General features: G+C 47.2%; 1 protein-coding gene across 3 annotated transcripts in view; it reads right to left on the bottom strand.

Moving 5' to 3' along the window:
* Positions 1-585: 585 nt before the first annotated feature.
* Positions 586-23,120, bottom strand: part of SMYD3 (SET and MYND domain containing 3) — a 466,700-nt gene continuing 444,165 nt past the window's right edge. For 2 of the 3 annotated variants that reach the window (XM_090263211.1, XM_090263213.1), the window contains 2 exons: positions 12,502-12,610; positions 586-916 (listed from right to left, as the gene is read on the bottom strand). In XM_090263211.1, the coding sequence (XP_090119337.1) occupies positions 815-916; positions 12,502-12,610 (211 nt within the window). In that variant the 3' untranslated portion in view covers positions 586-814. The remainder of the gene's footprint in view (positions 917-12,501; positions 12,611-23,120) is intronic. The other variant, XM_090263212.1, reaches the window with a different exon arrangement.

Here is a 23,120-nt window from a genome sequence, read left to right as displayed (position 1 = left end):
TACAGAATTAAGGGAACAGGAAAGCAAGCCTGGTCGGAGCCGGAGTGCTACAACCCTGCTTCCGGCAGGATGGTGGGGCTCCATGCCAAGCATATCAAAACGTGGTCAAACCACAGACCTAGGGAATTAGAGAGAAAAAACCCAAGAAAGAAAAAAAGCATGATATACCCGAAGGCTTATAAAATGCTGAGAATAAGAGTTATAATGGAGCCGTTTGAAAAAACATTTTTTTCTTTCCCATTAAGACGTCCTGTGTCCTTTTCTAATGACAACTAAAATGACTTCTTCCTAGGATTCAGGATGAAACTCCCTGCATTGGAGATGCATTTGGAAATAAATAATGAACAAAGACATTATTTAACACAAACAATAGAGCCAACATCTGAAAGTTCTGCTTCTTGCCCAAATGGACAGAGCCTAAAGGGAAGCAAATGTAGAAACACTCATTTTTATGCAATCGTCCCTACATCTGTCCAAGGAGAATGTTAATACTTATCCTGCCATGCTTTTAATATGATTTTCTATCTTTAATGTTGAGATTTTAAACGTTACAATTACCAATAAGTAAAGAAAACGATTACCAGATGGCATTTTCAACCATATTTTTTATATTTATTATAATTGTGCTTAGAGAATCGTGCCCTACAACTAGTGATTCTTGGGGTTTGCAGACCGTACGTCTGCCTTATCGGCCGACAAACACAGAGGGGCGTTTCCAAGAGGGGAGGGTCACACAGCAGGCACAGGACAGAGTGTGTGACCTCAGTAAGGCATCCATTGGGGTATGGCTGTCCTTCCGCCTGCCTGGGCTCCCTCAGGAGGCTCTGATGTTGGCGTCACATTCTTCTAAGAGGAGGATCAAGTCTTCAATCAGCTTGTGCTCTCGGCCGTGAGTCACTCGCATGATATCAAACGCCTGAAGGGGAAAGAACGAGGACAGCTTAGACCCCCAAGCAGGCGGGCTCCTGCCCACTCCTCATCTCATCCCTGCGAGAGCAGGCCCACAGTGGGAGAAGCTCTGTGGTTCTCCCAGCCAGAACACGCAGTGACCGGGTCATTGTTCCACTGTGGTGTTTGGAAAGCCAACTCCCTGACCGAGTTATGCTGGGACGGCTGTCCAACAACGACCTCCAGCGATTTATCAGGGCATGCAGCACCGAGTTCTCATCCACGCACACTGTGATAATGATGTACGTATGATTTTCTATATTCTTTTTAGGCCACATGGCGCACAACATTGGTATTTTAACAATCCCTTCCTCAACTATGTTCAGTCCATCACTAAATCTTGTCGGTTCTACCTGAAAAATCTTTCTGAAATCTGGTGGGCTTGTAACCACTTCAGTAGTAGAGTACAATGAAAATGATGCAAATGGATTCCAAGGCAGAGTCAGAAAGGCCATGCGGCCTACCCCCCACCCCCAGCCCCCCGAGGCATGGAACCAGGAGCTGCCATGTTTTGAGGAAGCCCATGCCACATGGACAGGTTGTGTGTAGCTGTCTGGTTGACAGTCCTAGCTGAGCCCATCTGTCAAGTCAGCCTCACCAAGACACCAGAACTGTGCATAAAGAAGCCTCCAAATGATTCTAGCCACTGGTCAGAAGAGAGTCAGAGTCCAGTCTGCCCAGCTGCAACCCTCAAATTCCTGATCAAATAACCTGTGAGCCTAAATGGCGCTGGTCGTACCCTGCTAAGTTTTGGGATGGTTTGTTAAAAAGCAATGAAGAACCAGCATGCCCTCTAAACTGTGTTTGCAATAAGAAAACTAGAGACAGACAGTATCCTCCTGCACTGACCAAATGGGGGGCCACGGGGAGGGGAAGGACACAAGATCCACTGCATTCCACACGAATGTGCCTTCAGGAAACACGTAAAGGTGCTGCCCATCATCCTGGTGGCTATTAAGCCCACGAGAAGTACCTGGCACGCAATGTTGTGGTCTCAGCCTTGGCTGTACAGCAGTATCAACTGGGGGTTTCCAAAGAGACACCAATTCCCAGATCTGACTCGTGATCCTAAACCTGCTCTCTGGGGTGAGACCTGGGATCCAGGATTCTAACGTGCCCTCGGGGATGAGAACAACTGAGTGAGCCCTCAACAAATAACAGCAACTATTCGTTATCAACGTTAATTTATAGCAGCATAATTGCCATTTTAATGGCTGTGTACGCTTAATTCCATCATGTTTACAGACCATCATTCACTCAGCTACCCTTGGAAATCTAGATGACTTCCAACTTTTGCTATGAATTGACAGACCTTCCAGCACAAGACCTTTTGCCTGTGCTCAGTATCTGTTGAAGACACATTCCTAGAGGTAGAAGTCTGAGCATGAACATCTTCAGAACCATAAGGACTTTCAAACTGGGAGCACACCTTGGCAGTCTTGTCGCCAGAGCCCCTCCATTCTATGGAGGAGTAACCTGTAGCCCCTTGGCCTTTTTAAAAATGTTCCATTTAGGCTGGAATAAAGGAAAACCGGCAGGCAGAGGGGATCTAGATTTAGTGCTGAGAGAGAGAGAACAATCAAGAAGAGAGAAAAAAGACAGAGAGAGGCCCACCACCTCAAACCCTGGTCCTCAGCCTGGAAAAGAGCTCTCTCTGTTCATGTAATCAGCCTGCAATCTTATCATGACAATCAGGCCCATCACTCACCCACCACACCCCCCGCCACCCCTAGCTGGAAAAACCAGAATGTGGCCGAGACTGAGATTCGGGTGGTGGGGATTTGTCTGTCAGTCCCTTGAGTGTGCCTGCCTGTGAGTATACAGTATCTGTGAGCAAATTCTGGGGTGCGGGATGGGCAGCATCTGGAAATGGAGAGACCGAGTTGGGAGCCAAGCTCTGTGAGGTCCCTCTGGGCTAGAGACAAATGTCTGATGCCATTTGGGGAACAAATGTCTCATGTGTTATTCTTTGCCCACCCCCTCCCCTGTGGCACTGCCCAGGGTTCTCTGTTGGCCTGGACATCTAAGGTCTGAGACTGAGACCTGCGTGAGGACAGGATTATAAAGAGAGATCAGAGAGCTCTGGCCAGTGTGGCTTAATTGGTTGGAATGTCATCTGTAAACCGAAAGGCTGTGGGTTCGATTCCTGGTCAGAGCACATGCCTAGGTTGTGGGTTGGGTCCCTGGTCAGGGAACGTGTGGGAGGCAACCAATCGATGTTTCTTTCCCTCTCTCTCCCTCCCTTCCCCTCTCTCTATGATCAATAAGTATGTCCTCAGGTAAGAATGAAAAAAAAAAAAAAAAAAGAGATCAGAGAAATTCCTTCATGGGAGATTCTCTACTTGAAAGCTGTCTTAAAAGTTCTCCTCCCTTCTACTCACCAGAGACCAGAGGGACTTACAGTCTGGCAAAGAAAGATGGACAGGCCACAGGTACTGCTTGAAATGTTCTTTGCAGAAGAAAGAGCCATAGCTGTCCCCCCAACCCACACACAGGGAGTCCAGAGAAAGGCAGGCCCTCCCTGCAGGGTACCCTCCCCCCCCCATGGATGTCCCTGCAGGGAGGGCCTGGCCTTGTTGCCCAGGAGAACTCCAGACCAGCTGCTTTCCACCCTCCTGGTTCTGCTTCTATAGGTTCCCCACCTGGAGGATGCTCTGTGCTTCTCAGTGGCTTGACTCAGAGGCTAAATGACAGTCATCTTCATATCACTTGGACAAGGTGAGGCTAATTCGCTCGTCTTCAAACATGAGAGGCTCCTATCTTCCTTCCAGTCAAACATTTCACTCCCAGGACGAGAGCCTGGGTGCCCGCGGGAGGTGTCTAGTCCTGCAGCCATTTGGAACTGCAGGGCCACAGCCAGGAAGGGGAGGCTGCCTGGACTTCCCAGGCCTCACTTTCACATCTCCGAGCCCACTGACTTACGGAAGGGCCATGACGACCCTCTGGTCCAATGTCCTCAGGTTTCCCCTGAGAGGTCGACCCAAAGTGAGCGCCCAGCCCTCAGGATGCAACCCAGTGTTCATTCCATGATTGCAATGTGCAGCCTCCACCTTCAAACAGTCTGCAGTGACAAGAGGAGGGTCTGCTAGATGTGGCTTCTGGGACACACTGAGGGGCCACTAGGTCTTCCTAGTCAAGATGCCGCTGCAGGTGTTCTGTCTGCCCTTATTTGGTGGCAAAGATGGGGCAGGAGGTAACAACCCCCGATATGTGTGCATAGGACCTGCAATACTTCAGACTAGAAGGAGGGAGGAAATGAGTATAAATGGAGCAAAAGACAAAAAACAAACAAAAGAAAAAACACTCCCCATCATTTGTCTGGAAGGTAAATCTAAATGCAGGTAGGATTAACAAACACTGTCACTCTCTGAGTGATGGGCAGGTAGGAGAGAAAAGGAGAGAAAGATGAGCAGAAAGAAAGAAGTGGGACCTAGTGATGTCACACTATGTCCCCGACTGTCTCCTGTGTGTGCCGATGATGCGGTACGGTGTGTATCCACTAAGCTGAAACTCAGCCCTGCTGATGGAGGACACGTGTCCTGGGCCTGGACATGAGTGGAACAACAGTTCTCAGTGATGTCAGGAGAGAGCTTTCTGTGGCCGCAGGCCCAGGCTGGCTCTCCGTTAAAGGGCAAATGAGGCAGGCTTATTTCGCCCTCCAGAAGAAAGAGGTCTACTGTCAATGTGACGAACCAGCGTGCTGTTCCCTGTCGCTGTCCCCCTTCTCTCGGCCCCTCCCCGTTGCCGCACATGCGCACGTCAGAGCAGAGGATTTTTGGTTTAATTTCCTGCAGCAGTATATAAAACAGATTAAGGAAATATAAAATCGGAGCCGGCTTGTGCTGGGGAAAGCTTATCTCTTTCCATTAAATTTTTTTTTTTTTAATGGTAGCATTTAAAAAGAGCCTGCACATAATCGTCCGCAGAGGACTCATTGGGAGCCTCTGAGGGGGTTGCTGCACCCGTGTGCTGAGTCTAAATGTCACACGCGGAGTGGCAGTACAGATTCTCTACCACATGACAGGCACGGTTCACTCAGGAATCAAGATATGGTCCCAGACTGACTTCAATCTCATCACGCGCCGTTTTTTTTTTTTTTTTTAAAGTAATTTTAGAATTATGGTTGTATGTGAAATAAAATGAATTAAATCAAATGATGATTTAAAGTTGCAAACAATGTAGCTTTCTTATTAATTTTTAATACAAATATATTAAGCTTATTGAGGATCTCATATGCTCTCTACCATGAGCCCGAGGGGATCCAGTAAATGACTTCCTCAAGCGTGATTTAAATATGGACATAAAGTCAGAGGAAAAAGAAATAAGTGCTTGGTAACACCCTCTGGAACTGGAGCACAAGAGGGAAAAATGCAAGCAAGTTTCCTTCCTCTGCCCATCTCAGGGGAGTGGCGGAGCAGCGGGGAAGGGCACGGGCGTCCAGAAGAGGAAATGGAACCAGCCAGACCCGCGACGCTTTGAGCAGCTCCAGGGCCACAGCCACTGGGCACAACGGGCAGCAGAGAATTCCAGGGCTTTTGGTGGCCACCAGAGTTGCAGCAGCAGCTCCCCACTGGCTCCTCTGCTCTGCACCCTTGAGTAACTAACTCAGTGTAGGGTCTGCTGGAAGGATCTGTCCTCCGGGAAGGCAAAATGGCCTAAGGCACTAAACATCCTCCAAGCAGCTATGAAGCGTGAGACTTGGCCTTGTCAGGAAGAGCTCTGGGACAGCCAGGAGACAGTAACAGCAGGACTGTGTGTGACAAAGGAAGATGTAAGGTGCTGGGATGTCCAGAGGTGGGAGGGGGGCCAGAGCACCCCAGGGGACCTCAGAAGGGGTTATAGGCCTCGGGAGCTCAGGTCTGTGGCTCCTTCCAGTGGGTGTGGCCATTCCAGGCAAAGAGCTGCCAGTCGTGTTGCTGTGTTTAACTCATCAATTGATCCAATGAATATTTATTGAGCCCCTGAGGGGCCCTGAAGAAGTCATGTCTCCTCCCCGAGACTCGGTTTCCTCAACGGAATAATGAGGGATTGGACTTCATAAATTCTAGGGGCCAACCAAGTCCCAGACACAGAGCTGGGAGATGTCTTTTTTTTTTTTTTCCAAAAGAGTTACTGATGCCTAATTTGACCATGGTCATAAAATTTAATTTCTATGACTTGAATCCTTTTACATTTACTGAGACTTGTTTTATGACCCAGAAAATGATCTATCTCACAAAGGGCAGCGTTATTCTGTGGGTCGTTAAAAAAAATGCATGTGACGCTGCTGTTGGATGGAGTGTTTCATAAATGTCACCTAGGTCCTGTTGGTTGATGGTGTTGTTAAATTCTTCGACATTCCTGCTGATTTTCTCTTCTAGTTGTTCCATCAGTTGCTGACAGAGGGGGGTTGATGTCTCAGCTATATGTAATTGTATCTATGAGTCCACTGTCTAATTCTCTTTTCAGTTCTTTATAATTTCCCCCCCTATACTTTGCAACTGTTTCGGGGATACACATTTAAGATTGCTGTGTCTTCTTGTTAGAGGGACCTCTTTTTCTTCATTACATTATGTCCCTCTGTCTCTAATAAACTTCTCTTTTGTCTATGCATCCATTCATACATGGCTACTTGAGCTGTTTCCACCTTTTGTTTACTGTGAGTAGTGCCTTGTCAAAAATCATTTGACCATATATATGAGGTTTATTTCTGGGCTCTCTATCGTATTTCATTGTTCTATATGGCTGTCTTTATGCTACCACCACACTGCTTTGATTATTGTAGCTTTGTAGTAAATTCTGACATCAGGAAGTGTGAGTCTTCCAACTTTCTTCTCCTTTTTCAAGATTTGTTTTGGCTATTGGTGTCCCTTGAGGTTTCATATAAATTTTAGTATGGATTTTTTTGTTTCTGAAAAAATATCTTTGGGATTTTCCTAGAGATTGTACACAAGCTGTAGATTGCTTTGGGTGGTACTGACATCTTAACATCGTTAAGTCTTCCAAACATGAATATGGATGTTATTCTATTTATGTCTTCTTTAATATTGTATCGGTGTTTATAGTTTTCAGCTTATAATTCTTTCATCTCCTTGGTTAAGTCAATTATGTATATTTTATTCTGTTAGACATTGTTGTAAATTGGAACTGTTTCCTTAATGTCCTTTTTTGATTGTTCACTGTCAGTTTATAGAAATGTAACTGACTTTTACATGTTAATTTTATATTCTGCTACTTTGCTGGATTTGTTTATTAGTTCTAATACTTTGTGTGTGTGTGTGTGTGTGTGTGTGTGTGTGTATGTATGTGTGTGATCTTTAGGGGTTTCTACATATAAGATCATGTCATCTGTCAACAGAGATCATTTTACTTCTTCCTTTCCAATTTGGATGCCTCTAGCCTCATTTCTCCAAATTCTTTTTCCCTTCCTCTTTGGGGACTCCCGTGTTACACCTTCTGTTATTGGTCCCGAGGCTCTGTTCAATGTTGCCCTTTTTCTGACTGGGCAGCTTCTATTGTTCCATCTTCAACTTCTTCAAGCTTTCCTCTGTCCTCTCTATTCCATTTTTAAGCCCTAGTCTGTTTATTTTGGTAATTGTATTTATCAATTGTTAAATTTCTGTTTGTTTCTTCTTCGTATCTTCTATTTCTTTGCCAAAACTTTTCATTTTTCCATCTGTTTTGAGGGTGCTTGTACTTGCCCATTGAAGCATTTTTATGATGGCTCCTTTGAAATCTTTATCAGGTAATTATAATGTCTCTGTTACCTGGTGTTGGCATATACTGATGCTTTTTTCCTTTAAAATTGAGATCTTCCCGGTTCATGATATGATGAATGATTTTCCGTTGCAAGCTGAACATTCGGAGTATTCCACTGAGATTGTAAATTTTATTCAGACGTTCGGTTTTAGCTGGCTTCATCCGGCACCGCCCCAGCAGGAGAATGAGGGATAGTGCCTTTTTTCTGCCAGGTGAAGGCACCTGTCTGGGTTCCCCACCTGGTTCCTAGTTACTGCTGGGCTTACACTTTCTGGTAGGTAAATTTCTGCTTGTTTCTTTTAATACGACTAATCATTTTCATTTTCCTGATCCTTCTCTTACTTATCTTCTCTGTCTTTTTTTTTTATAGTTCAGAAACATACTCTTGAAACGAATAATGTCTGTTTGGAGGTCGCTAGGGAACATTCATAAGTGTCAGAGCTAGGACCTTCCAGATGGCTCTCTGAAGGCATTAGTGACAATATGGTATCTCACTTCTGCTTGCCCTCTCAGCCTCTCTCTTTCCCTCCCGCCTGACCCCTAAGGTGTGAGGCTACACATCAAGAGGAGAGCTTTGTAACCAAGGCTGTGGACACTTAAGAGTCCATGGGGAGGCCTCAGGTGGTCCCCAAAGCCCCCTTTCCTACCAGAGATACATTTTCCTCTGGCGAGTAAATGGTTTTCATCAGATTCCTAAACAACAACATGACCAAAGAGGTTAAGAACCACTGTAGCGGAGTAAGAAATGGGAACAGCAAAATTCATGCTCTAGACCAGCCATTCGAGGGGCTGGACATCATGGCGCAGGCTGGAGTCTAGAGAGACCAGCATGGTTGTGCTCTGAGACCGCCCTGAGTGTGCTGCGTTAGCTACTAACTCTGCCGGAATGACAGGCACGACATCCAGAACTGGCCTGTGCTCCCTGTTCAGGCCCAGGAAAGATACAACAGACCCTCAGAATGTAAAGCGCTTCAACAGAATGCAACGAAAATGAAACACCCATTACAGTGTATGATAATAAAACGACAAACAGTTATTGAAGAGAAAGAAGTCTGACTTTTTCCGACCTGACTTCAGCTAATAAAGCTCTATTGACACAGCCACTAGCCTGGCCCAGAGTGAGGGAGTCGGGAGCAGGCAGCAGGCTCACTGACAGGGCAGCCTGCCGAGAACGCGTGCCCTCCAGGGCCAAGAAGCCAAATCAGCGGCTAACAAAATTCTCCGAGAATAAATGGAAAGAAAGGAAAGTAGATCAGAGGCAGGAGAAAGCAGCAGGAAGGCACTGTGAAGGGACCCCGGGACAGTCCCGGGGCAGCCATCACAAGAATTCTAGCCGAGCCCAGTGGAGATGGAACCCTAAACCCAATCAGAGCTGGGCTAAGTGGATTCCTTTCCTGGAGGAGGCAGGGGCCTAATTGAATCTGTAACAAATGTCTGATGCTGAAGCTTTTCTGATTTCTGTATCAAACCCAGACTTTGAAACCCTTATTCAAGCTATTTCATCCCATTATTTCCAGAGTTTCTAAGACAAGAAAGAATATCCAGGGGTGCTGGTCTAAAGAGAACATTCGTTTCAAAAGGCAAAGAATATATCTTTCCTTCCTCCTCTCTGGCTTACCAGAGCCCTGAGAAAACTCAGGGAGGGAGGCTTCCTGCAGAACAAAACTGATCTGCTTCCAGACTTACAGGTTCACATAGGCTTGTGAAGAGATGGACGTGTTCAGGCTGTACCTCTGCTAGCAAACGGTCACCAAAGGTCCTGGAAGATCTGGTCCATTAACTACACGCAGCTGAAAACATTGGGGCCAAAGTGGGGCTTTCAAGTCCTCTACTCGTTAAAATCCATTCATTCACAGGTAGATGTGATAGAACTTGCTGCCTCTGGGGCATGTGTGCCTATGTCAGGTGACACCAGGAGATGCAAAAGGTATTCAAGTCAGGGTCCCTTGAGGAATTCCCACTCACCTCGGAGTGGTTACTTAGCCTAACTGTTCAAAGGGAACTACCGTATGACCCCAAACCACAAGCAGCGCTAAAGGGACCAGGTAGTCGGGAAAGATCACAACGAGAGTTCCTGTAAACCCCTTAGAGTCCCCAAGATGGTTGGGACCCTCACAACCCCACACACTCCTCAAAACAACTCTATGGAGTAGGGATTCTTCCATTTTTAAAAGAAGAAAACTATAGTCAAGGGGATTAAAAGATGCCTCAAATCGCAAGACTAGTAAATCCGAGTGCTCTCTCTACTACACAGTACTGCTGGGGATGCACATCTGTATTGATGATCAGAACCAAGCAAGAGACTCAGTGATTTTTCCAGAGCCAAACAGGAAGTCTGGGGTCAGGCCATGACTTATCCCCAGTTCTCAGGGCAGACTTTCTGGTGCTGCTCCAAAATCTTCCATTTGGCAGCTACCAGAGTCCGTGTCTGGGCTTATCTTTGGTACTAGGAGGAGAAGATGCTACAATTACCAAGGGCTGCTTCTGGAGGAGGCGAGGCAACCTCACAAGAAGGATGTGAGGAAGAATGGAACTGAGCACAAGGGACAGTGTCATGTGAAGGGCTGGTGATGGCTGGCACCATCCGCCCAGCCCACGTTACCCCGTAATGAGTATCTAGATGTCTGCCTGGGCTCCTTCAGGTTTGTCTTTGCCACTGAGGGTATTAGATGGCTCCTTCAAGAGCGGTGCATACAACAGCTACGATGAAGCCTCACATGAGGAATGGAAGAAATTCAAGTCTCCTCCGATTTCTACTCTGAGTTGGCATCAGCAGCTCCGGAGGCCTGAAGGGACTTCCGCACACTGTGTCTTACCAGAGAGCCTCATCTATTTAACCAGGCCGGTCTAAAGGGAAAGAGCAGAGCCTCGGCTTCCAGTCTGGATTTAACAACTTGTTCATATGTCTGTCTCCCCACTAAATTGTACGGACAACACTGGGTCTTACTCAGAAGCATTGAATCAGCACGTGCTGAAATACACAACACAACCTAGCAGCCCTGGCTCTGCCTCTGTTTGACCGCAGGCAAGCTCTTGAGTGTCTCCAAGCCTCAGCTCCTTCAATTTTCAGATGGGAATGAAAATGCCTGACCCACCGACCTCCCTGGCTGTCATCAGCCACGGGGACCAGGTCACCTCATGTATATATGAGCACTAATGCACTTTGCAGTCCCACATAAACATGAAGGATCGATGTGATCACTCATAAAACACCTACCTGCAGGTAACCCTGGGTTGGATACATCATATAGTTGGGAAATGCCCCCCACATTATTTTTTCTGCCAAAACTTTCACAGAATAGAGCTCTGATATGTATTTTCTGTCTGAGTTGACTGGCTGACCAGTACTCACCAGACCAGAAAAGGAAATTTTCCCTGAGTCTGCAAGAGATAGCTAGGTGTTCTTCCATCTGTCTAGGTAAAGATGTCAGGGTGAAAGAATGAAGCAGCTGTGTGCCTTCAGGAATCCCTGTTCTTCCTGTGGATCATGGGCTGACTTTGATTAGAGATCAGGAAAAGGCACCCTAGCCAGCAGTCAGCACCAACTAGCATTAGGGAATCTCATTTTTAAAGAGTCTTTCAGGCATTTGTCATTTTTCTCATCTCTATATGGGTAACTGCTCATGTTATGGGACGAGCTAGCCCCGGACACGCCCCAGGAGATTCTAACAGAGCCTGGATCTCTCCCTGCAGCCCTTCTGTAGACAAGGGCACTGTAGCCTCGAAGACCCCATTAAAGCATCAGGTGCTCCCTGCACACCAGGTCTCTGCATGAAAGCCAGACCTGCACCAGATGGGCATGTGAGCTCTCCCTCCGGAAGCCATGCTTTCGGTGAGAGGGAGCTCTCTCAGGGCACCAAGGCCAGGGCAGCAGAGAGTGCTGGGCCCAGGGGCAGAGAAGACTCATGGGAGGGTGGCAAGGAAATGTCACTCTTCGACAACGTATTCTGACACTGACCCAATTCTCCCATTTATTTTCTTGGCACTTATGGCTGCCATTGTGTGAGCTCCCTCCCTCCTCCAACAACGAACACTTCCCGAGTTCTAGATCCTTATAGGGCGTGGAGCTTGTTACAGCAACCACCACGGGACCTCCCAGTGTCCTGGGAGAGGTGGGGTCGCAGGTATTCCTATTTCTACGGCGTAAGTACCGTACTGGTAGAGTGAACAGAGTTGGAGGACGACAGGGAGAAAATAACATCTGGGCTGGGCCTTAAAGGATCAGTAGATTCCGCTAGGCCCAGTGGGTGCGGCTGGGGGTGGGGTAGGGGCAGAGGCATTTAAAGCAGAGGAAACAGCTTTGCAGAGACCTGTGTGTGAGCAGCTCAGGGTGTCTTGGGTAATGAGGAGTGGCCCAGTGCACACTGGCTATGTGGAGGGTGAGGGAGGGGGGTCGCAAAGGTGGGCTGCAGACACACAGAGGGTCCAGGGGCCGGTCTGATGGGCAGGGAGTGCGGACTGTGTCCTGTGGACAGTGGGTGGGGAGGTGTGGAGAGGGGCAACCTAGTCACTGTGAGTTCTGAGGCCCGTTTGCCTCAGCGAGAGCTGATTATTACATTGTCATGATTTTCGTGAGCTGGTTGGTTTTACAGCAATAGTTTAAAAATAAACCATGGTGGGCATGTTTATACCACAGAAATCAGCAAACATCACAGATCGGTTGTTCAACATTTATGGGCACATGTGTGCACACGTGTGTGCGCGTGCATGCAGACACGCATGCGCAGGGCTGCTAACAACCACAAGGAAGAGCCTAGGTGCGGCCGGGAAAGGGCAGTCAGGCCAGGCAGCGCGACAGGAGCGCGGCACACTCACCAGCCTCAGGTTCTTCATCGCCTGGGGGAACATGCCTTGATGTAACTGCAATTTGCCCACTTTCATTACCTGCACGCCTCTGACAGGGTGGCTCCCCGGGAAGAAGATCCTGGAAGAAACCAAACGGCAAACAGAGTCAGGGGCTCCCTCCTTGCCGTCCGGGAGCTGGGGGCCACACCGGCTGTGCTTGCAGATGTGTCCTGGGGAGGAAGCGAGCAACCCTGCGGGGAGCGGGCCTGGGACCACCTCCTGCTCCGCAGAATGCCTGTGTATTCGGGGAAAACGGCCGCACCAGAATGCCTCTCTCATGAACGCCAGAGCAGAGAAACCAGCTCGGACTCTGCATGTACACCGGGGAGGCAGGGCGCAACCAGGAGCTGATCTCATTCTCCAAGCTCTCCCTGGAGCTCCCGGGGCAGTTGCGGACAGAAGAGGCCTCTCTGTATGTACCCGTGACGTAAATGAACGGAAGCTTGCACGGGTCCCCTTGCAGACACTACTCCGCCTTCCTTCTAACTGAAGGCCCTTTGAATGGCAGGCGTAGCGCTCCTCGCTGCCCATCTTCTGACAGGCCCTCGGGTGTTTATTTTATCACCTCATTGGATGATAGAGAGCTTTTGGTTCAGGCAGCCCGTCTGTTGTGCCTCAATGCCCTGCATATGGGAGGGACGCGAGACACGTGCGACCTCCTTCACACGTGACAGAATCGAGGAGGGTGCTGTAGTGGACCAAAGAGGGAAGATGGGGGGCTGTGGTTCAGACCCGATATTACTGCAATTTGATTCCACAAGGGTTTATTGCATTAGATGCCACAGCAGTGCAGTGAGGCCTCTGGTGCTCCCCACATCCGCTTTTCCCTGAGCTCCTGCCACACACGCAGGGCTGACCCGGGAGCTGGGACACACTGCCATGTGTGGGTGTGTTCCTCAAGGCCAGTAATCCCATTAGACCCAAGACAAAATTCACACAATGATTTAAAAATAGTACAAAGCAGAGTATTGACTTGGTGCCCAGCAGAGGCCTAGCTTAGTACATGGTAATGCTCGATTCCAAGTGTGCTGACGTGAACTGAGAAAGTGGCACGGGCGTTACGAAGGGGGAAGAGGTGACAGTTGGCTGGACCAGCGAAGGCTTCCTGCAGGAGGGATACAGGCCTTCTGCTGGCTCCCAAGGGTGGGGGAAGGCCTGGCTGACAGGGCCCGAGGGAAGTGCCTCCCGACGTCAGCACCAGTTGGGGTACACTCCACAGGTGACCACAGGTGCCTGCCCATCAATGCCAGTGACAGAATCCTGGAGTCACGGCTTGGGGAGGGCTCGCCACAGACCATGCACTCTTCACGCTAGTTCTCACGGCCGAACTCACGGGCCCCACGTTGCCGCTCCGCTGCGTAACCGAGACGAGGCAGACTGACCAGCAGAGATGCAGTGTTCTCGGGTGAGCATGCTCGTGTCTGCAAACCATTTCCTCTCTCTGGGCCCCAACTCTTCCCCCATGAAATGTGATACAGAGGCTTCTCGTTTATGCTGTTTAAAAAGTGGAAAGCACTATCTGAGAAGGAGGTATTTAAATCAATAGAAGGCTGACCATTCTTCTTTTAATAGAACTGGAACAGGAGGGGTGGGGAAGAAACAAAGGAGACACCTGGGTCCTGAAAGTCCCTCCTCTCCTGAGTCCACCAAGAGATCGATTGGTCCACCTCACCCCTCACGGAACGAACATCATTACCTACTTGTGTGGGAACAACCTGGAGGTCCCCAGACAAAAGGCTTAAACATGGGACACCATTATCGGAAGGTAATTATCCTGGACATTTCCTGGAAAGGCACACACCTGGATTTGAGACTTTATTGCTATAAATGTGGCCTAATTAAATGTAAAGGCCAAAAAGTAATTTTATACTAAGTGTCATCCCACTAAGTGGATGTCTGTCCTGTCAGTCAGCAGAAGATTCTGTGATGGCAGAGAAAGTGGAACATAAATACGTTATGACAGGTCCCTGCTCTGGTTGCTTCAAGATGTTAAAAAATGAAGGGAAGGTCGCTCAGGAGAGGACAAGGGGTGAGGGCTGCGTGCACTTGTGCAGAGCCCTCCCAGGGCCCCGGCAGGAGCACCAACTGTGTGTCTGGGCCGTGGCCAGTGGCCCCCGGCGGACACGTGGGGGAAGAATCATGACAACCTGCTGGAAGAGCAGCCCAGGGACAGGAGGGCCTGCGAGTCGCCTTTGGTCTCACAACTGTCCACAGTCCAGGCCAGCCCGGGAGCCTGAACCAGAGGTGGCATCAGGGGCACGTGAGGACGGCGAGGACTGACCAACATAGGGGTTGGGATGAGGAGGTGAGGGGAAGGGCATCTACGGGGTGACAGGTCTGGGTGCCCAGTGTGGGAAGGGACTCGGGGCGGTCAGCGTGAGTGCCCACCCTTCGATAGCATACAGTCTAGTTGCAGACACGAGACAAATTAATGATGCAGAGAGGCGTGATACGGAGAGCTGCCAGGCATGGCGCAGACAGCAGGTGGCCCAGCAGTGAGGAGCTCAGTGAGAAGCGTGGCCTGGCAGAGTGGCAGCGCTGGCTCAGACTGGAAGAGGCAAGGGCCACCTGGACAAGTGTGTGGGGCACGGGAATGGACAGGACGCTGAGCGCAAAGCACACTGGCCTGGTGGGCAGAGGAGGAGAGTGAAGAGGTGTTTGAGGTCCGGCCACACAGGGACATAAATGCGAAGCTAGGGAGTTTGGACTTCCACTTGTAGGCAGCCGGGCACTACTGAAGGGCACCACTGAAGGGCACCGAGAGTGTTCCATCAGAATAGAAAGTCAGGAAGATTGGAGAGGAGACCCCAAGGTGGGATGGTGGTAATGAGAACAAAGAACAAGGGTCTAATGGGAAAAAAGGTATCAGCTGATTCAACGGGACCCAGAGACCAGCTGCAGTGTGGCAGAGTCAGAGCTGACTCCAAGGTTCAGACAAAGAAACGCTGCCCCAGAAGATACAAGTGAGCTGCGTAATACCAAAATGACTGGATGAGGCATTCTGGTTGCTGGGTGTCGTACATTTGCTTTTCACAAGCGCAAAGCTAGCGATCATTTGCTCCAGAATGCTGGGCCCCGAGTGGAAAGCTGGCCTTGGTGTTTCTGTGAGTCAGTGCACAGGAAGGAATGTGTTTAAACAAGCAGAGAAAAGCAGCACACACACTCAGACCCATAAACACCGAGACCTTCCTGCCGCGTTTTACAAGGAGGCAGAGACGGGGCTGGAATGTCTCAAGTTAAAATGGTGCAGAGGAGAAAATACCCGGTGGCAGGACCTATGTGGTTGGCCTCACTGAGGCTGTCCTACACGATGCCATTACCAGTCACATGGCTTCATTACAGAGAGCAGATTTGGCCTTTATTGGGGAGGAGAACCAAGTATTGTTCAGGACTATTTTTTTAGAACTGATCTCAAAGATATTTCTAAATTTAAAAGAACTTAACTTGCCTATATGAACTGTGTATCAGAGTAACCAAATAACTCTAGAGTATGAATGTTGATTGATAAATAGGACGTGGTAATTGAGTTAGAAAATAACTTTGTAACTCCTGAAAAAATGATTGATCCAGGAAAGAAGTATTACTGGATAAAACCAGCAGATCAAAGAATGATGCAGAATTTTACAACAGATGGATTAGGTTATTACTATCTGAACCCAATGATTGATCTCAGCATCACTCGAGTGGGACAACCAGACATTACATGCTGTCTGATATGCTCAACAGGAATCATTTTGCCCCACCAAGAAAGCACCCTTGAGATAAAGGAAGAGGAGGAGGGAAGATTAGGGGAGAGGGCAGGAGAAGAGGGGGAGGGACAAATGGAATTTAATTAAGCCCATAAAGTTAAATTCCATTTCATAAGAAAAATAACTGATAAAGAAATTAAAAAAAAAATTAACCAGCTAAATCTGAGATATGGGAAATTCATCAGGATCTTGACCCAGGATCTTCAAAAGGTCAATGTTGTGAACAGGAAAAGATGGCAGTGGACGAGAACTCTCTACATTAGAAAGAGACTTAAGAGATAGAACTAAATGTGTAGATCTTGTTCATCTTAATTAAAAAAAAAAAAAGATATAAAAGGTATTTCTGAGATAATCTAGGAAATCTGAACATGAAACTGCATTACTACATAAGAAAATGCCCATGATTTTCCTGAGATGCAAACTGAAGTATGCATGGATAAAATAATGGAATGCTTGATATTTGATTTAAACTTAGTCAGAACTTCTCCTTCCAGTAATGGTGAATTAGCTTATTTCTGACCAAACAAAAAAAGCTAGACAAAATAAAAAAAATTTTTTTTAATGCTTGAAGGTGTCAAAGACCCACTGAAGCAGAGGGGACCTGAAGAGTCAAGATCACAGAAAGAGCAGAAGCTCAAGCAGGTGATCTTGACATTTGCTGCTCCTTTTCCCTTTGCTGATTCGAAGGGAAAGGCAGATAGGCTGAACAGCTGAGCAGAGGTTTGGGCAGTCTCCTAGACATGCAGACACAGAAATTGAAGTTCGGGGCCCAACAAGGACGAGACGGAGCCATCGTAAACATCCTGACTTTTATTATGGACCCCCAAAGGGCTACAGTCCAGGAATAGTGGAAGCTAGAAACAGACCAGCCCTTACAAAGATTAAGGGATCTGTCTCTACCTTGCAAAAGCAAAAAGGCAAATTCTCCCTAAAGGAAGATAACACCATTCTGAACCTCAAGGCACCCCTTCAGTTTTTCTATCTGGTGCCCTGCATTCAGTAAAATTATAAGCAGGAACACAAAAGGACCAGGGATGTCTGAAAACCAAGAGAAAAACACAATGAAACAGACCTACAAGTACTAAGATATTAAGGTTCTCATACAGAGACTTTAAAATGACTGTAATAAGTATGTTTGAGACTTACATCATAGAAAAGAATTTTAGTAGAAAATGAAAAGTTATATTGAAAATAAATAGTGAAAATTCTAGAACTGAAAAATAGAAAACTGAAATGAAGACCTGAATAGTTTAGCATCAGATTTGGCACAGCCAAGGAAAGAAATTAGTGAACTCGAAGGCAGGCCAACAGAATGACCAGTTGTAAAACACGAGGAGACAATGAAATGGAAAGTAAAGAGAGACGTGGGTCTTACGTACGTTGACTGGAATCGCAAGCGAGACGGATAAGATTGGGACAGAAGCCACATAAGCCATAATGACTGAAGATTTTCAAAACTAATGAAAGACAGCAAGTAACAGATTCAAAAATGCTAAGAACTACAAAAAAAAAGAATAAGATAATTGAACAAAGGAGCAGGGGAGCTAAGAGATAAAATAAGTGTTATAAAAGCTTGATAACTACCGAAGCTGGATGATGGATTTCTGAAGGTTCATGATATTATGCTCTCCATTTCTGTGTATGTTTGAAATTTTTCATAATTAAAAATGCAGGAGATTGGATCTTACTCTTTCACCTTCAGAAATTAAGGACTCTGGTAGGTAAGTGCTGCAAGATTTAGAAGCTTCTGGAATTTTACTGAATTCTAACCCTTACAGAGAAATGCAATGACAGGCACAATGAGCGACACCAGAGACACACTGACCTGACAGCCACAATGACAGCAGCGCCTGCTCCACAGTAAGAGGTGCTGCTTTCGGTCTCAAGTCAGGTGCAGACACTGGGTGTCGTACACCGTGGGCAACCGAGACAGAGACGCGAAAAGGCGGAGAGGGTCATCTGAGGCTCCTTGGTGTCTGTTTAAGTTATGCCACCTGTTACATGGCAGTGATTTATGCCTTTGTGGTGGGCTGGCTTTATTTATAATAAAATACATTTTTTGTTGTTCTTAGTTAAAAAAAGAAAACGAAGAGGAGCCTAGTATCGGAAGCAAAACCAAAGAAGGATGATGGACCACACCGCCTCAGAAACCACTTCAGAACAAGAGCTATTTCTTACCGTGACCTCGATGGATTCACAGGTGCTGTTCCCCAAGTGGGGTGGCGGATCCTGACTTCTGCGTCTCCCCTGCAGCTTGGCTCTGCTGGTGACTGGAAGATCAGAGCCATGAGCTCTCACTTGTGTCCCAAACAGAAAGGTCCTGGGTTCCAGCCCCGATTGAACCCTCACCTCCTGTGCTATTGGCCCCACATCACAGAGAAGGATGGACCTGCCACACACCCTAATTCCCACCACCCGAGCATGAGAGAATAAAATCCACAGCGCCCCTTATAATTCCGCCACACATCACAACAGGACTTCACAGTGCTACAATGACATTCTGCCTTACTGCAATGAGCTTTTTGGGTTTATTTTATCCCATAAAATGAGTAAGCAGGATCATTTCCTTACACAAAGAATACACTTCTAGTTTCCTTCATTTCCACCAAATTGGTCCTTCACTAAAAAAACAGGGCTTTCTCACTCCCAGAAGTTTGACAAATTATAATTGTTTTGTACATAAGCCATTGTTAGAAAGAATCTTTAAACCAGATAATAAAACAGAAGAGCTTTTTGTTTCTTTTAAGCGTTCATACGATTCAGGCCCCGGAGCAGAGTTTTTACTCTGGATCAGTTAGAATGAAGAAGTTAGGAGACTCGGGTTCGAGAGCTGGTTCTCCCAACCAGTTAGTTGAGTGACCACATTACAACTAACCTGATGGTTAGGAAAGAGATGAAAGAACATTTGGAAATGTACAAAACTACACATAAACATGAACTAGTATTATTAAATTTCCGTGGCTAGTGAATGAATGGGAAGTAGCTGCAATGCATTGTCACATCCATATTGAGATAAAACAATGGAAAGAACATTGCCTGGTTTTGTTGCAAAGTTTAAAAAAACCCTAATAGCACCAAAATAGTTATTTCCTAAGAGCCAAAAGACCCACTTGAATCACCTGTGTGTTTGCATGTCTTTTAAAATGCAAGTTGAGTGGGCAGCCACACTGTGAGAAGCCTGGGGATGGGAGCAGCTGAGCAGGTTATGGGTGAGCGGCCAGCGGCTGCCACCTCAAGGCAAGAGTTATGCTGCAGGTGGGGCTAAGCGTCCAATTTGGAACCTAGAAGTTACTGTCACTTATGCTGGACTTGTGCACCAATTTCATCACCCCCTTGCCAGACCTGCTTGTGTCCTGCCTGGCCCACTGAGTCAGGCCAGCAGCAGGGACCTCGTGGGCTGTCCATGCCGGTGGTCCTGCACGTAGCACAGTGGTTAGGAACCGGTCAGAATCTCCCAGGCAGGCAGGACAATACCCCGTTGTATGCACACAGTTTCCTTTTTATTACTCATATTGGGTGTCCCTTGTCTGGCTCTTGCCTGTTTCATATCTTGTAGCACTCCTTTTTTTTAGGGTGGAAATATTTAATAATTATTTTTAAAGATTTCAAAAAGGCCACCCACAGCTTGACTGAATTATACTATAACTATAATTTAGTTATTAAGTCCTTGAGAAAAAAATGGCAGTAAGATTGTCATTACAAAAGTAGTACTTGTCTTACATAAGGTGTATTTATTTATCCACTTATATGGGCAATAAAAGACACCTCTGGAATTCTACTTGTATACTCTGAAGCCCCTGGCCCTGGCTGGTTTGGCTCAGTGGATTGAGCGTCGGCCTGCGAGCTAAGTGTCGCTGGTTCGATCTTCCAGTCAGGGCACATCAGAGAAGGAAAACTCTGACTCCAAAAAAGCTCCGCTGCCTTGCGGCATACCTCTTCAGGGGAAAGGCTAAGGGAGTAAACCCCGACAGAAAATCCGGAGCCGGAGTCCCTAAGGCGGTTCGACGTTGTAGTCAACACCGGCAACTCCTGCGGCGCACCTGCAGCCAAGCTGTATTGACTCCGTCTTTCCCTTGGACCCTTCAGCTGCGAAGAGAGGGGGGGTCTGCTGCATGGGCAACAACAGACCCTCCATATCACCCTGCCCAGGCTCTGTAGCTTCAGCTTCACTGGAGAGGACACTCCAGCGTCATCGCAAGATGTCGATTCAACACGAGAGGAGACAGATACCGTGTCACTCCCGAGTCGGACTGCACAGCCATTCTCAGCGGTGCAGATAGACTCTTTTTTTTTTTTTTTTTTTTTTTAAAGATTTTATTTATTATTATTATTAATTTTTGAGAGAAGGGAAGGGAGGGAGAAAGAGAGGGAGACAAACATGGATGTGAGAGAGGAACATCGATCAGTTGCCTCTTGTACATGCCCCAGTCGGTGAGGAGACCTGCAACCTAGGCATGTAGGTGCCCTGACCGGGAATTGAACTGATGACCTTTTGCTTTGCAGGACATCACCCAGCCAACTGAGCCACACCAGTTTGGGCTGATCTTATCTTCTTTTTTTTTTTTTTTTAAATGATTTAATGTGTTTTATTGATTAAATTATTACATTTGTGCCAATTTCCCTTCCCTCTGCTCCCCTCCACCCGGTGGCCCCCCTCCCTCCAGTTGTCCCCCCCTTTTAGATTATGTCCATTAGTTGTGCATACAGTTCCTCCCAACCTCTCTCCGTCTATTCCATTCCCTCCTACCTTGATCCCCAATTCCTATATCATCTCCCTCCCTTTCCCCATTCCCCCTCCCTGTTGACCTCCCCCCAATATGCTTCCCGTACCCACAGTTCCTCTTTCCCTCTCGTTGCCTATTTAGTTTGCCTTTGTTTCATCTCCCTAGCTTCTGTTTTTTTTTTTTTTTTAAACCAGTCCCTTTAACATCTCATATAACAGTGGTTTGGATCTAATGAACTCTTTCAGTTTTATTTTGTCCTGGAAACACTTTCTCTGTCCTTCTATTCTGAATGACAATTTCGCTGGATAGAGTATTCGTGGTTGTAGGTTTTGGATTTTCATTACTTTGAATATTTCTTGCCAGTCTCTTCTTGCTTGTAGGGTTTCCCTTGAGAAGTCAGCTGATAGTCTAATTGGGACCCCTTTGTACATAATTCTTTTCTTCTCTCTTGCTGCTTTTAAGATTCTCTCTTTATCTTTAATTTTTGACATTTTGATTATAATGTGTCTTGGAGTGGTTCTCCCTGGGTCCAGTCTCTTGGGAACTCTCCTTGCTTCCTGGACCTGCAGGTCTATTCCCTTTCCCAAGTCTGGGAAGTTCTCCTTTATTATATTTTCACTCAATTTTTCAAGTTCTAGTTCATCTTCCTCATTCTCTGGCAAACCAATGATTCTTATGTTGGGCCTTTTATAGCTGTCCCAGAGGTTTCTGATCCTCTCATTGTTGCTTGCCATTTCCTCTCTCTGCATTGGTTGACTGCTTGTTCCTTCTCCAAATTCCAGTTTGTTGAAATGAACTCTGGATTTTATTTCCTTTCCTTCTATCTCGTATGCGGTTTTGTTCCTTTCGTTATGAAAGTTTTTCGCTTCTTTCATATCTTTTTCCTGCTCTTTTGTGAATTCTGTAAGCCACCTGATAACAATGGCCCAGAACTGAGCCTCTGACAGGTTTCTTATCTGTTCATCTGTCAGGTTCTCTATCTGCTGCCTGGTGAGTTGTGTTACCGGTATTTCTAAAGTTGTCTGCCACATTTTGACAGATGCTTTTTGTTTTCTTGGGCTGGCTGTGGGGGCAGTGCTTGCGTACGTGTCACAAATTAGCGACCGGCGCCTGCTTGTCCGCGACCTATTTCGCAGCCCTGTGGTGCTTTCTGTGGGGGCGGGGGTCCAAGATGGATTCACACAGTTATTCAGCTAGGAGACCGGGATCCGTCCTCCCGCCCCCCTGGGCCCCCCAGCTCCGGAGTCGCGCACCGCCAGGGACTTGGCCACCGGGACTCCTCGCCGGGGTCGCGCACCGCCAGGGACTTGGCCACCGGGACTCCTCGCCGGGGTCGCGCACCGCCAGGGACTTGGCCACCGGGACTCCTCGCCGGGGTCGCGCACCGCCAGGGACTTGGCCATCGGGACTCCTCGCCGGGGTCGCGCACCGCCAGGGGCTTGGCCACCGGGACTCCTCGCCGCCCGCCGCTCCGGGTGCGACCGCAAACAGCACTGCCCACTTTAACTCTTACCTGCCCAAATGGCACCGTTGGTTTATAACTTCATATGTTGGACTTCCGTGTAGTTTTATTTTCTGGAATTTCTAGTTATCCTTTGTTTTGAAGTAGTTGTATTCCTGTATAGTTGTAGAGGGAGACCTAGCGTGTCCGTCTAAGCCTCCATCTTGGCCGGAAGTCTCCAGATAGACTCTTAAGAAGCTACACCATCGTCTCTCGAGACGGACGGCTGCCGATACCGATACTCTGAAGTCCCTAAATATTTGAATACACACATGGTCCTATCATTCTGGGATCATTTCCCAAGAAGAAACATTGAATAGAAATTTTAAAATTTGTTTTCATAAACTGTTTTATGTATTTGAGCCAGTTTGTTCGAATTCATGAAAATTTATTTGTTTGATGTTTCTCGTAATACAGCAGGCTTGATTCTCTCACTGAAGACAATGTAGAATGCTAAAGTATTTTAAAGGTAATAAAACACTGGCAAGAGAATAAAGAATTGTTAGGCCAAATCTAAGTGAAAGAAGCCTTGAGAAGTAAGGAGAATGGTCAGACTTCTGGTCCCTGGTGTTCTGGACCCTCTGCCTTCACCTGCTTTTTGGCACTTGCGGGGAT

Source organism: Furipterus horrens, unplaced genomic scaffold (assembly GCF_987537825.1).
Source record: "Furipterus horrens unplaced genomic scaffold, mFurHor1.1.pri manual_scaffold_15, whole genome shotgun sequence".
NCBI classification, from domain to species: Eukaryota; Metazoa; Chordata; class Mammalia; order Chiroptera; family Furipteridae; genus Furipterus; species Furipterus horrens.
The sequence above is the reverse complement of the archived record's forward strand: the minus strand, read 5'-3'. Positions and strand labels throughout refer to the sequence as shown.